Source organism: Nematolebias whitei, chromosome 17, assembly GCF_014905685.2.
Source record: "Nematolebias whitei isolate Nwh7 chromosome 17, NemWhi1, whole genome shotgun sequence".
In the NCBI taxonomy this organism is placed as follows: Eukaryota; Metazoa; Chordata; class Actinopteri; order Cyprinodontiformes; family Rivulidae; genus Nematolebias; species Nematolebias whitei.
The window spans coordinates 33,231,794-33,247,243 of record NC_056514.1 but is presented as its reverse complement, the minus strand read 5'-3'; the positions used below and the strand labels follow the sequence as shown (position 1 = coordinate 33,247,243).

The 15,450-nt window shown below is 39.4% G+C and overlaps 1 protein-coding gene across 1 annotated transcript in view; it reads right to left on the bottom strand.

The window, feature by feature from the left end:
* mta3 (metastasis associated 1 family, member 3) overlaps positions 1–15,450 on the bottom strand; it is a 35,911-nt gene that overhangs the window by 8,912 nt on the left and 11,549 nt on the right. Inside the window, exons 8-18 of the mRNA XM_037691503.1 lie at positions 14,648–14,747; positions 14,386–14,574; positions 13,864–13,938; positions 11,978–12,036; positions 10,471–10,589; positions 6,341–6,498; positions 4,990–5,212; positions 3,356–3,448; positions 3,060–3,221; positions 1,245–1,276; positions 1,027–1,145 (exon numbers count right to left, since the gene is read on the bottom strand). Of these exons, the coding sequence (XP_037547431.1) occupies positions 1,027–1,145; positions 1,245–1,276; positions 3,060–3,221; positions 3,356–3,448; positions 4,990–5,212; positions 6,341–6,498; positions 10,471–10,589; positions 11,978–12,036; positions 13,864–13,938; positions 14,386–14,574; positions 14,648–14,747 (1,329 nt within the window). The remainder of the gene's footprint in view (positions 1–1,026; positions 1,146–1,244; positions 1,277–3,059; positions 3,222–3,355; positions 3,449–4,989; positions 5,213–6,340; positions 6,499–10,470; positions 10,590–11,977; positions 12,037–13,863; positions 13,939–14,385; positions 14,575–14,647; positions 14,748–15,450) is intronic.

The window sequence follows — 15,450 nt, the reverse complement described above, 5'->3', positions numbered from 1 at the left end:
CATTTAGAACTGGTCTGAAGGAGCTGCGTTGTAATTCAGGGAATAGGATTATGGAATTGCCTCGATATCACCATAAAAATTTCTAAAACAATTTATATGTTTAAAAAGATGATTAAGTTAAAATTGTTGGGAAAGTATGGTGCCATGTGAAGGATATCTAATATTTTTTGTTTTCACTTTCTATGTTCATTCCTAAGTTTGTTTGTAGTTATTTTATGGGTTGTTTTTTTTTTTTAAATAAGGGGCAGATAATATAAGAATTTTCTTATTCTTTCTGTACCCTTTTCATTCAATGTTTTTAATAAATAAATAAATAAATAAATATCAACAAATAAAGAAGTCATTTCAAGAAAACTTGATGTGCATTAGAAGGAGGTGAGAAAATATCCAATAAATCTCCAGAAACGAAAAGGATTAAAAAAAAACTTCCTTATGTTCCTTTTGTAGACGTTTCCTACAGTCGTCGTCGTTTTGTTATCAGTAAGAATATTTACTTTATGCCGCTCTCTGTTGATATTGCACAGACTAAATTTAAACTTTTAGTTCTGCTGTTTTTAAGAAACCACTAAATTAAGGTTCAAGTTGACTTTATTGTCATTTGGATCACATGTGGTGCATGAGGTGGAATGAAATTGTGTACTCAAGGCCCCAGTTACGCCAAAAAATAACAAAAATATAAAGCATAAAAGAGAAACATGAAATTACGTGTGAAGAACCTGAACAGATAACTTCGCTTGAAAGTAGCTCTATTGACTGGAGTGTTTTGTATAATTGCTGATGTGAAACTCACGTCTTGATCAGACGGAGCAAAAACCATGAACTCTGACTCTGTTGTGCTCTCTGCAGCTATCTGGTCACCACAAGTGAAAATAACTCAGATTTTTCTGTCACAGCTTATCTATTTACGCTTGGCTCTCACTATGCCTTTTTCCCCCCTCTCTCTCTCTCACACACACACACACACACACACACACACATGCACAAAACAAGTTAATTAGAGTTCAATAAAGGGTCACCTTTGCTTACCTGGTCTCCCGGGTGACGAGGAAGAAGCTGTCATCGGGGGCATCGATCCAGTTTGGACGTCTCTTGCGGATCATCACTCCTCCCCGGGTGTTTCCACTGCTGCTGTTGCGGCCGTTATGCTACAAAATGACACCAAAATATTAAATATTTTTAAATATGAAGCGAGAAACATGCAGAATGTGTTTACAATAAGTTGAGAGGGTTCATCCTGCACCTACCATTTGTGGTCCACCTGTTGATCCCGGGTTCTCTGCAAAAAACACAAAGCGAGGAAAAAAGATAAAATTGCAAAACTGTCCATTGTGAATATTATCACTTTAATTAATGTGGTGCAATCAATTGCTGTTTAAGTTTAAAAAATATATATATAGTTTTAAAAAATATGCCTACGTCTGCCTTTTCCATTTATTGGAATTATTTGTCATTTTTTTCTACTGAGCAGAAAAGGTTTTCAAGCTCTGATTTTATTGAGCAAAAGCAAGAAAAAACACTTAATATTAACAGTTTTATCCAAGTTCAAGTTATGTTTAAAAGACAAAAATAAATACTTTCAGGGTTTTTTTTCCGTGTTGGTGGCTTTTACTCTCTTTGTTTTTTTTAGAATCAAGTCAAGCAAAATCAGAGTACTGTAATATTAAAACAAATATTGCAAAACTCACCCTTATTCATCCCAAGCTGTTTATTTTGCTGACTTACAATCTGGACTTTAATTTGATTACAAGCAATTATTCTCCAAAGATACTCCAGATTACTAAACTACCTGGTGAAAATAACTTGCTTTAAAGAATTTAAAATTATGGGAAAACAATGAAAAGTTCTGTGTGCATACAGTGTGTATTTGGCTCCTTTGCTTTGAAGCACCAATCATTTCTTTAAGAAGCAATGCTATTTGTTAAATAAGTTCAATCTTTGAGCTAATTTGAGTCAAATTGTCTAAATCTGTCAAATACAGTCCCCAGAATCAACACCGTTTTGACACCTTTAAATAGTAAGATCCATCATCAAGCAAGAAACAACATGAGGACCAAGGAAGTCTCCAAACAGGTCAAAGCCGTGGAGAAGTACAGATCGCAAAAGGTTTAATAAAAAAACTTTTTAAAACTAAACCCTGAAAATCCTACAAAGCTCCATTAAATCCTTTAAGATGATTCCACCAGAGAAAACTTAATGAAACAGTCGTCCTCAAAAACTCACAGGCCAGTTGAGGAGGAGAGTCATGAAAGAAACATCCAAGAGGCCAAAGAGAACCCTGATGGAGCTTAGCTGCTCTCCTGCAGAGATGGGAGGATCTATCCATTGGACAAATGAATAAAGTGGTATGGTAGAGGGAACAAGCTGGACTGTTTGGAATTTCTTCCCCAAACATGTCGTAGAAGATGATGCTGCTGTCAGATGAGACTAAACGAGTGCCCGTCATATCTAAAGTGAATTTACTGCCTCTCATTGTGCCAAGAGCTCTGTCCACAGTGAAGCATGGTGGTGGCAGCAACATGCTGTGGGGAAATTCTTCAACAGCAGGGACTAGAAAACTGCCATATTTGAAGGAAAGACTGAAAAAAAAATACAAGAAAAATTTGAGAGAAATCTTTGGAGTCTTCAAAAGATTAGACTGGGACAGGGGTCCACTCTTAAGCAGGACAATGACCCTAAAAACACACCACTGAAGCTGAACACCGATGGTTTAAGAACCAGATAACGCCCTAGAAAAGTTCAAGCAAGACTTCAATCCAGGTGAGAATCAATGGTTTGATTTAAAGATTGTTGGGCACAAGTGGTGCCCATCCAACCTGAAGAACGGACCAAGATCAACGAGACGTAACTGAAGATTCTCGAAGCTGCAACCGCTGCAAAGATTTGAAAAAATTACAATTTTTCTGTTTTATATTTCTTAAAATTAAAACAAGTTATTTTGTAGAACTGCTCCTTAAAGTCAATTTTTTAAAAATCCAAATAAATTCCAATTTACAGGAAACAAAACAGATTGATAAAAGAGGAACAAGCACTTCAAACCTGCAGAAAATATCTGAGTGTACCTGAGCGCCTGTCCGGCTCAGCCCTACTGTGGTGATGGTAGCTGCGCTTTCCCAGCATGCCGTGGGGGCCATGTGGGAGAGAGGAGAGGAGGCGACGGGGGGGAGGCGTCTGCAGGCCTGGAGTGCGGTGGGAGCGTGGGGCGTGAGCCACTGGACGGGACTCTGGAAAAGACACCACACTGCAGCTGCATGAAGTAGCTCATATAGAGCGTCTGAATAATTTATGCTTCGTGGTTTGACTTTCTTTCAGAACACGGGACTAAAAGGATTATGTTCAGATCTTACTGTGGATTTACCTAAAAACTGCACAACGCTGGTCAGCGTGCTCCTTTGGACGGCTCTGGTTTTGGGTAGTCGAGTCCCCTGCCCTTCTGACACCCTCAACATGTCTAAACCAAACATACACACACATCTTTGGGTCAGACATCGCAGGCTCTCCAAGGATGAATTCATCCCCTTTTCCTTTTATTTTATAAAAATGAAGATGTAAATACATATGTGACTATATGCATGTAAAATATAAAATTACCTCCTCTGACATGCACCTACATGTTGATTCATGCTCACATGCACATCCAAATGAAAATGCCTTGCAAGAACACACATCAAAGGTGACGACGTGACGAGAAGACACCGAATGCTGCACCCATGCTGTGGGGAAAGGGTTGAGGGTGATGTTGCTGCACTTCTCCTAACTGCGGTGGAGTTGATGGACAGATAACACAGACACATGAAGCACAAGGACACAAAGAGATGCTTTCAGGTGCAACTTTATTGGAGACTCACATTCTCACAATAATGAAAAGAAATAAAAAAAAGAGCAAAAAAAGGGGAGGTAGAAGATGAGATTATTGCAACAGTCGTTAGAAAATGAGGGATGATGAGGCTGAGCGGAGAGAGAAATGAGTCTGAATGGCAAATCCTGTCCCCAGGATTTACAAGCCAGAGGAGGCATCGGGATGGAGCTGTCTGAATATTGCATGATCTGAATAAAGGAAATTAGCCGAGTGAAAAGGATGGTGAGGGGCCATCCTACAGATGGGGAGGGGGAGGACTGGTCGCCTTATGGGCGAGCCTGATCTATGGAGGGCGATGCAGCCAGCAGCACAAGAGGTTTAGAGCAGCTACGTTTTCTTTGCCGTCTTCTCTTAACATCCACTCGTTCAAGTTTCAGCAGTCCAACTTCATCTAACGTTCACATTCATTCTTTTCTTTTAACACGCTTACGAAAACAACAGAATGAGAGAAAAAACAGGTGCGAAGGGAGAAACATTTACAAGAAGGTGGTGAACACGGTGAAGCTGACGTTCAGCGTTAACATTAAACATCTGTGTCTGAGACGATCCGCTCAGTAATAACAGCACAAAGTGGGCGAACTGCTCCCAGAGGCACCATGCAAAATAGAGCTTCTTAGTAAAATACATTTTCTCTACGTCTAACTGCAGCAAATGTACGGCTCAGACAGGAATAAAACCCCAATGTAAGTTCATACATTATACATGTTAATATCAGTAAGGAACTACTTCGATTGTGTGTTTACAGGTGCTGGGTGTGCAGAAAAGCTCTGCTTATTCTATAAATCTTTGTGCGTTATTCCAACACTGGGTTCGATTTGGGTTTACAGTTACCAAGAACCACCACAGATTAAATAAAGGAAAATAAAAATAAAAAAACACGAATGAAAAGATGATCAGAACTCATAGTTATGAGGACAGCCAGTCTTTATTGGAAACGGGGTGGGAGAATACAAAAAACAAAATAATAATAACAATAATAATAAAAACAGAAAAAGACAAACAGGGCGGAGAAGGGGGCACGGGGGTGATGAAAGGGAAGTTGAGGAGAGATGAGGTGGGAGATGTGTGTATGTGTGTGTGTGTGTGTGCGTGGACATGTGGCAGAAGTTAGGAGGAATTGAAAGAGCTCTTACACTCTGCCTTTACAGCCCCACAGTTAACGGGGACAAAGGGCCGGCGCGCAGCACGGCGCAGCTTGAGGAGGTCCCGGCACATGTGCCGGGCCATTTTGGTGGTGTGGGAGGCTCGCAGCACGAAAGCCTGCTTGGTCTTCATGGAGGACTTGGGGCTGCCGCTGTTTCGCATCGGTACCATGTGGTTGGACTGGCGGGGAGCGTGACTCCTCGAGCGAGACTCCTGAGGTTAAAGGAGATAAAGAAACACAATTAAGACAGCTGGAACACTCCGAAATATAAAACAAGTCATTTTAAAAACACTGCCTTAACATCCCACTTAACAATAATACTTATAATAATACTTAATAATCCCCACAAAAAAACAAAACAAAAAAAGAATGCCTTACGATCGAGCCACGTTTTGCATTTTAATTAACTTTCAATATACGCCGAAGACCAAACACTCACAAAAGTTTGGTGTTTTAAAGAAATGCATAGCCTTATTGAACAAATAAATACATTTATGAATGAATGAATGATTAAATGCAGGAACGAACCACGTGGATTTTTTTTTTAGTTTAGTTTTAAATTAAACATCTGAAAGATGCAAATTGAGCTTTAAACAAGTGCAATAATGAATTCTACTGGCAGCCCTGATTTAGAGAGAAGTTGATTCAACTCTCCGATCGCTGTGGAGGCTGCAGATTGAGTAACACTCTGATGCCTCTAATATTTTTAACCACTCTATTTATGTAATTTAAAATTACAGCCTTCAAAAAGCCTACACATGCAGTGGAAACACCACCTAAAAAAAACAAGCTGTACACATTTATACAAATTATTTACAATGACTATTTTTTTTTCTACATATCACTGACATAAAAGCTCCAATTAATAACATCAATATAGATTTGCATTCTAATTTCAATCTGCCTTTTCATGTTCGTATTATTTACACTAACCGCACGCCAGCATTCATTTACTTTAAAGTTTAATTAAAATTTTAATTAGGAAGACAAATATGCAGTCACATTCTGTAAAGCCATTTTTTTCCCCTAGTGGTGATAAAATGCAGGAAACATTTTCTGACAGCATCTTGTTTTCTCAGCTGAAAAAAAATCAACATAGTCAAAATAAAATGTCTTGAATCTGATAATATTAAATATGTGAAACACACTACAGTACATTGTAAGTTAAATACATCATTAATGATAACAAAATCAGTTGTGTGAATTCTGCTTATGTGGAAACACTGCATAATGGGATTTGTTTGAACGTTTGCGAATTTCTATAACCCTTCAAGACGGAGTACATTTTCACATTTAAACATGCTTTTCTTTTTAAGCTTGCTTCGTCAGCCTGAGCTTACGTTGCTCGCTGGGCTCGGGGAGGTCCTCTCCTCAGGGCCCTCAGCTCTGCTCGGCATCTTCAAGCCACCGTACTTCTTCCAGTACATCCAGCAGGAAACGCAGAGGCGACACAGCATGTTTGGAGGTCCCCATGAGTACCACTGAGCCGACTGCATGGCTGTTAACGTACAACGTGCGTTAATGCTTGTTAGAAGAGTTGCAGTAGCTAACGGTTATTCAGACACTCAAAAAATAAACCTCTTTTCTGCTGTGTTTGTCCCTCCCTAAATTATTTTTGAATCAATATTTATACACCAGGAGGACTCGCACAGTTTGCCTGCTATCGACTGTAGAAACATGCAAAGCTGCAAGAATGAAAGGAAACGTGAGCAGACACTGAGGTCAGGTACCATTTAGATTTGGTTGATATTTGTTTAAACACTTCACTGGCTGCAGCTCAGCTTTTAAACACACCCTATATCAAGCAGTATTGACACACTCCTCAAACAGAGCCAGGACAACCATGGTATTTTCCAAAAGCATCTCTTGGTGAGTGGTGGCATCGTTAGGAAGCTCATGCTTAAGATAAAAATAATCTCAAGACTCTATATATACAGTAGTCCCTCATTTATCGCGGGGGATCCAAACCCTGAAGCCCCGCGATAAGTGAAAAACCGCGACGTAGGAATAATAGTACACGTGGTAGTTTATCTGAGTATTTATATATCAGTAATTCCATTCAAAAAGTGAAACTTGTATATTATATTCAATCATTACACACAGACTGATATATTTCAAATATTTATTTATTTTAATGTTGATGATTATAACTGACAACTTGTAAAAAACCCAAATTCAGTATCTAAGTAAATTAGAATATTGTGAAAAGGTTCAATATTGAAAACACCTGGTGCCACAGTCGCTTAATTAGCAAATTAACTCAAAGCACTTGCAAAGGCCTTTAAATGGTCTCTGTCTAGTTCTGCAGGCTACACAATCATGGGGAAGACTGCCGACTTGACAGTTGTCTAAGACGACCACTGACACCTTGCACAAGGAGGGCAAGACACAAAAGGTCATTGCTAAAGAGGCTGGCTGTTCACAGAGCTCTGTGTCCAAGCACATTAATAGAGAAGCGAAGGGAAGGAAATGATATGGTAGAAAGAACGTGTGCAAGCAATAGAGATAACTGCACCCAGGAGAGGATGATGAAACAAAACCCATTCCAAAATGTGGGGGAGATTCACAAACAGTGGACTGCAACTGGAGTCAGTGCTTCAAGAACCACCACACTCCGACGTATGCAAGACATGGGTTTCAGCTGTCGCATTCCTTGGGTCAAGTCACTCTTGAACAAGAGAAGCATCAGAAGCATCTCGCCTGGGACTGCTGCTGAGTGGTCCAAAGTTATGTTCTCTGATGAAAGTAAATTTTGCATTTCCTTTGGAAATCAAGGTCCCAGAGTCTGGAGGAAGAGGAGATGCACAGAATCCACGTTGCTTGAGGTCCAGTGTCAAGTTTCCACAATCAGTGATGGTTTGGGTTGCCATGTCATCTGCTGGTGTTGGTCCACTGTGTTTTCTGAGGTCTAAGGTCAACGCAGCCGTCTACCAGGAAGTTTTAGAGAATTTCATGCTTCCTGCTGCTGACCAACTTTATGGAGATGCAGATTTCATTTTCCAACAGGACTTGGCACCTGCACACAGTGCCAAAGCTACCAGTACCTGGTTTAAGGACCACAGTATCCCTGTTCTTAATTGGCCAGCAAACTCACCTGACTTTAACCCCATAGAAAATCTATGAAGTATTGTGAAGAGGAAGATGCGACACGCCAGACCCAACAATTCAGAAGAGCTGAAGGCCACTATCAGAGCAACCTGGGCTCTCATAACACCTGAGCAGTGCCACAGACTGATCGACTCCATGCCACGCCGCATCGCTGCAGTAATCCAGGCAAAAGGAGCCCCAACTAAGTACCGAGTGCTGTACATGCACATACTTTTCATGATCATACTTTTCAGTTGGCCAACGTTTCTAAAAATCTTTTTTTTTTTAATTGGTCTTAAGTAATATTCAAATTGCCTGAGATACTGAATTTGGGGTTTTCATTAGTGGTCAGTTATAATCATCAACAATAAAAGAAATAAACATTTTAAATATATCAGGCTGTGTGTAATGAATGAATATAATATACAAGTTTCACTTTTTGAATGGAGTTACTGAAATAAATAAACTTTTTCATGATATTCTAATTTTATGACCAGCACCAGTATATATATAAATGTGTTTTAAACCATTTCCACATTCTTGCAATACTCTAAACAATGTTTATAAACTCTAAATGCTGTAAAAGAGCACAGAATGTCATGATTTCAGCTCTCTGCCTCCTGCTGCACTCTGCTACCTGCCAGCTCTCTTGGCCACGCCCAATTCTCCACTGTAGAGCAAAGATCAGCTGCGAGTAAGCTTCTCCTGCAGCTTGGGCTGTACAATGGTGAAGGAGGAAGCTTTTTCTGCAGCTGTGGGATGCACACAGGTGCTAAATAATTTAAAATAACTTATTTTAAATAAAAATGCCATGCTAATCGTGTGGCTCATCAATCAATCAGCCAATTGTGTGTCATGTCCAATCTTTGAAAAACCGCAAGGGACTATTGTACAGTTGTCCCTCACTATATCATGGTTCACTTATTGCAACTTCACTGTCTCATGAGTTTTTTAAACCCTTTTTTTACATTGTGTGTACTGTACATGCTGTGCTAATGTACAGTCATCTCATCATCTTCATTGACAAAATGTTTAAGAGCATATTTAGCGTTTATAAGAGAGTGGGAATGTCATGATTCATGCCTGTCTGATCACTACACCCACCTGCTCCACTGTGATCTGCATAATTCTTCTCACCTGGAGGCCATAGCAATTAAACGCTCCCCTGTTCTCTATCTGGCGCCAGGTTATTGAAAGCCTTGCACAAGTAAATGCCCAGCAATTATCTCATGCTCCTGACTGATCCCCTTATCCTGAACAAGTTTCTGAGCCCTGGATTTTCATGTTTCGCCTTGCGAAACTTCCCAGTGCGTTTCCACAGACGTATGCCGACTTCCACCAGTCTTTTCAAAATAAAGCTAATTGAATGTGGCCTGTGTTTGGTTAAATTTTCAGGTACGCCACTAAATTCATTACAGGGAAAGGTTAGTACTCACGTCTGTTTTCCCTGGCTTTTTACACAGTGCGACTTGATTTACCGGTAGTATTTTATTGCTCTGCATTTCTCTGTTTTTCTTTTGATGGTTGTAATTAATTTTCAGTACTATCATTATTTTTATTTTTACTTTATTCCATGAAATTATTCCCATTGATTTTATTACGCACTTTGGTAATAGCTGCTGTTTTAAATGTGCTTTATAAATAAAGTTGACTTGAATAGTAAGAGTGGGAAAGGTTTATGAAGCCTGATATATAACACCGCTACTTTGTGAATTTTGACCTATCGTGAGGGTCTCTGGAATGTAACCCCTGTGATAGGTGAGGGACCACTGTATAAATTTTATTTCAACCGATCTGAATATCTTGTCTGAGACTTATAATGGCTGGCTGAGCTCCACCTAAATATTTTTAAGGCCGGTAAAAACGAATGAAGTAGGTTTAAAATGTCCAAATGTTTTCCATCCAACTGTCAAATCATCAAGCGCGTTCCTCTGTGCCAAAAGTCCATTGTTAACAGCCAGCTGGACTGCATGCGATACATGGCAGGCTGGTGTTTCCTGCATCTATTACCAAGCTCATTGACTTTGGAGTCATGTTGCTTTTTTTTTTTGGTGTTTTATCAAACTGCTTGCATTGAAAGTCTGACATATTTTCCCCTTTTCTTGACAATTTTGCTGAGCATAATTTGCAGTTAGCTTTACTTTTGTATATTTCACTTTGACGGTGACAACTCAACTGAGAGGTCAACGGCACGCTGCTGTAAAGTGGTATCAGGTGGTGTGAGAACGCTTAAGAGTATGATTGAACCCACCAGGTATCAGACAGACATCTGATGCTGATATTGCTGCATTTCTATCAGGCAGTGATTTTTATGTTGTTTCCTTTGCATTTCTTATTTTTGCATTGGTGATTTTTACACTTGCAATGCTTAAATAAAACTTACTGTAGCAGCTCTCGCAGGCTCTGCCCCCTCCTGCTGTATGGTAGGACCCTGGGCCTGCTCCGTTCACTGTTGCCATCTTACCATTGGTCATAGAGATCTGGTTGGGGTTGGGTTTGTTGCTGTTATAAAAAAAAGGTAATTAGGAAACAGACTGACTGCAGTACTTCAGTGAGAACATGCAGACGACTGTAAAAGACGACTCAGGAGGCCAATTCAAAGTCAATTGCACAAGTCAGCATCAAGTGCAGTATATAATAAGGTAATACTGTTCCCAATGCAGTTCTGTAAGGGCTTGAACTCCCGTCAGCCAGATTATCACAAAGAGTGGCTATGGATACCAGTTCTAAAGTGGAACAATCATCAGTCACCTTCTCTGCATGGATGACATCAAGCTGTATGACAAAAATGAGCGAGACATCAGCTCAATGATCCACCGCACCAGGAAATACAGCAAGGACATTTGAATGTCATTCAGACTGGTTAAATGGGGTTGAATGGTACCCAAGAAAGGGAAGGTGATCACAACTGAAGAGGTTGAACTATGCAAAGACAACACTGCAGATGTCCAAGACAAATACCTTGGTATCCCACAAGCAAATGGCAACCACAGCTAAGTAAGTACCTACAAAAGGTAAGGCAGGTCCTGAAGAGCCAGCTGGATGTTAAGAACAAAATCCAAGCAATCAACAAGTATGCAGCGCTAGTCATTAGATATCTTGCTGGTATAATAGCCTTGTGAAAGAAGGAGAGAAGCTATTGATAACAAGACATGAAAGCTAGCTGGAAGAAGAACAAGAGGAGCCATCATGAAAAGATAAGCTCCATTGGAGCATGCACCATCGGCAGATTGAAAAAGTGGCTGATATCAACAAATCCTACCAGTGGCCAGAGAAGGCTGAACTCAAGGAGAGCAGAGAGGCACTACTTATGGCAGCACATGAGCCGAGGACTACCAAACCAGACAAGGCCCAAGATGCAGGCTGTGCAAAAACGCCCCAGAGTGATTCCAGCACAGCGCAATGTAAAATGCAGGCAGGCAAAGCGTACATGGAATGCCATTAGCTGAAATAGTGTAAAGGAACACATGTGCAGAGTATGGGCAGGAGACCCAAAGTCAAAGTTGGAGACCCTAGTAAGGGAATGGCAGGGCCCACCGGACATTGTGGTGGTCAACAAGCTACAGAAGAAGGCAATGATGATAAGACGTGGCAATCTCCAAACACCATAACGTCAGAAAGGAGTACAAGACGCTGACGAAATACAAAGGGCTGAAAGAGGAAAAAGGAGACGACGTGGCGATTCAAGCCCTCAATGGGTCTAGGGGTTGACAAAGCAATAGATCCCAGCAACAGCTGCAAGAGATCTTCTCCAAATTAGTGCAGTCCAAGGAACAGCTAAGATACTGGGCAGAACCCTCAGGTTCCTAGGCCTGTGGTACCACCCATGTGAAAAAACATGGCGAGCTGGGTGTGTTTTAAATTATATATTTATATAAAAATGAACTCACTATGTGGGAATATAAACCTGCTTCAGTTTGCTTTCTGCTTCAGCTGCCTTCAGTCGCTTCTGCACATGGAAAAACAAGACAGAATTTAGTCATTATTAGCAAAATAAAACTACTTTCGCATTCTTTCAGAACATTCAAAACCTTATTAAATGTGTCAGTGATTTTCAAATTAGTCACTTCCCGTTTGTTGTTGGTTCGTTCAAATTGTATAAGGCCTTTCTAAATCTTTGATGTTCTGAACAGCAGTGACCTCTATACTCACATACGCTTTTTTTAAACAAGTTTTAAAACATTTTCCCTGACTAAATAATTTTACCAAATGGGGTATTTTTATAGTAAGAAGTGTTTTTCAACCTTTGAACAGATGTGCAATTGTTTCTCAAAGGATTTTCTGAAATCAGAAAGGCAAGCCTTGGGCAAAATGTGGGTACAATCCCATTGATTGAAAACTTTCATTACAGATGGGAGCTGCAGGAGTTTCAAATATGTTTTGATATACAGGCTACAAGATGAAATCGAGTTAGAAATGTTGAAACCAAACATTTAACTCAGTTTATATGGAGTCACATTCAATAATCCATTTTTGAAGGTGCAAAACTACATTTAGTACCAGTAAGTGATTTTTTCCCCCCCTCCAGAAACTTGGCTTGCAGTCATTAATAAAAGTGCAAAAGAGACAAAAAACAACAACAGTGAATTTAAGCTTGTGTTAATCCTAACACTAATAGTGACACAAATGAATGCTTTTTTGGTTTAAGCCAGGGGTGTCTAAATGTTTTCATATGTGGGCCAAAACTATCAAGATGAAAGTACTCGTGGGCCACAAAAATGGGAATTTAACTCTCAACGTGAACAATATTTTGGAAAAAGGACAAAAGTTTACTAATTTTGGTGGAGAACGAGTTTTAAATTGTTGCAGATCCAAAACATTAAAAGCCTCATAAACACTAAGCTTTTTTGTTATTATTATTAAAATGGATCCAATTTATTTGATTTGTTGGGTCTATGTTTGTTTTCTTGTGTTTGGAAAGTTCATTTTAGTCTGTTCTCAGCAACAAAAGCAAAATTTGAGTAAGTGTCCTTTTAAAAAGGAGGTCGATCAGCCCTTTGGACCAAGGACTGGCTGATCGAAGCTCTGAAAAATTGCCCAGCTGTCAGTCGCTGCAACAGATTCATATGTTTGATAAAGTCTATCAACTCGTATACAGATGATACCACGTTATATTTATTTAAAAATGTCCATTTTCCCTCTTGATTATTCTATCAACTGCAATATTTAGTCAAGTTTTATGAATCATTATCCAAAAGTCTCCTTTCTGGTAGAAATCAGTAAAAGTTTTTGGTGCTTTGTATCAAGAAGTGACAATAAAAAGATTATAACCAAAGGTTTGTATTTTGCTTAATATTGCTCATTTAGAGAAGATTGTTTTTCATCCGTTTTGCTGTTAAACCTAAACATTATATAAAAAGGATTAACAAGTAGAAGAAAGTCTGCATCGACCTTTGAATACTGCTGGCCAAAATGATACCTTTCTTAAACTGCAGATGTAGGCCGCACAAAATCACTCCAAGGGCCACAAATGGCACCCGGGCCGCACTTTGGACACACGTGGTTTAAGCAATTCGAAACATTCCCTGAGGAGTTTTGCTTTATTTTAGCGTCCTTGCTTTCAATTTTCTTCCACAAAAGTTTTAAAATAAAGTACATTACAGTGCTTTAAATTATGTTTTCTTGCACACATATAAAATAGTTAATTTTAGTGCTACAATTGCAAATATTAGGCCAAACAATAGTGGTCGACATAATGAAATTATCAACAGCATTAAAATACCTGAACATATTTTCTCATGTATTAAATGTTCCTCAAATACAACAATAATCTCACCTGTTGAACATATCTGTCTGTGGTCTTCCACATATAGTAGTACTCTATGATACTGGTCAGAGACTTCCATGGCAGCTTCACAAGCAGAAGGAGTCAAATGTGGAGTGAGGGTGGAGAGGAAAAGAGACAGAGAGCAAATTAATGATATTAATATCTCATGTTCTTGCCATCTGGGTGTGAAGCCTTCATGTATATTCATGAGTGTGAGACATCGTGACCACAAAGGCTGAGAGCTACTGACTTTGCTCACTTCTGGCCACAGTTGAAAACGCACACAGTGATTCACACATTTATCAAGTATTCATGAACACCTGCCGCCCCAGTATACGCCCATATCTTGACTTTATTGTACAGAATAGTTGAACTGTAGGGGGCAAAATTGCAATAAATTACAATAGTACTAATGCTTTGAGGAGGAGGAAGAAAACGTCATGTATTTTAGAAAACTGTCAAGTGTTTTGTTAAATAAGACCATCACATTATCTGATAATAATCAAATGTGCAGTAAAAAAAACGGCTTACAAAGTCTTGTCGGATGTCATTGAAGTCTTTCCCATATTTCTCTAGAGCCTCTTCAAACATGGCAGCTTCCGAGGCGCTCCACTCCTCCATCTCATCCCTGCAGAGCACTGGACCACCCGCTGGGACCAGCACGCTCAGAGCACTGGACAGATCGTAATTATGGCGATGCAGCGTGTCCATTGCGTGGAACTGCAACCAGTTAAGAGGGTTACAATATGTTGTTCAAACCCTGATCGAGTGCTACAAAGTGCGTCCTACTCACCAGCGTGATATCTCGTGAAGCTGCAGCTGCACTCATGTGTAAGCTAGGCTGTCTGACTGAACTGCTGCAGTCCAACGCTCTGGCAAACGTCCCAACCGCCCTGAGAGGGAATTTATAATAAATATGAGTAGAGTATAGCATAAGCACATAGATGAAATTAGGAAGGCAGTTTTTTTTTTTTTTCAAGAAATAAACAATCTTAAAAAGGTAAAAATGAGCTTTTGTAATATAGAGAAAAATACACTTAACAATGTCAATTAAGACTTGTCTAAATTGTGTAACTATCTAAGTGTGTTTAAATAAATCATCTCTACATCACTTACAAATTGTCCAGAACAAGTAAAAAGAATATGAATACATAACTCGAGTCTTGGCTTCCTGCATGTTTCTGGTTTGTTATTAACATTTAACTGAGTGCTTTTCAAGCTTTTAGTAGTCTTGCTAATTGATATCGATCCTATCTCTTTTTAAAATCTACACACCGAGAAGAACACTTTAGTCAACTAACCGGTTTCTCCTAGATGTTCCAAAATCTAAATTAAAATATTTTAGTGGTTGGAGCATTTGTGGTGGTTGCTCCATATGTTTAGAACAATCGCCCTCTTTAATGACGAAGCGAAGTGGAGACTACTGAGTCTTCTAAATATCAGAGACTCGTCTTTTTTCCCAGACTTTTGACTTGAGCAGAGTATGAGAACCAAACAGAGCTTATGTTTTTCATTTTGTGCTCCCCATTTGATTTGAGCTTTTACTTGTTCTTTAAATGTATCAGTTCTTAATTCTTTGCAATTTATTATGTTGTT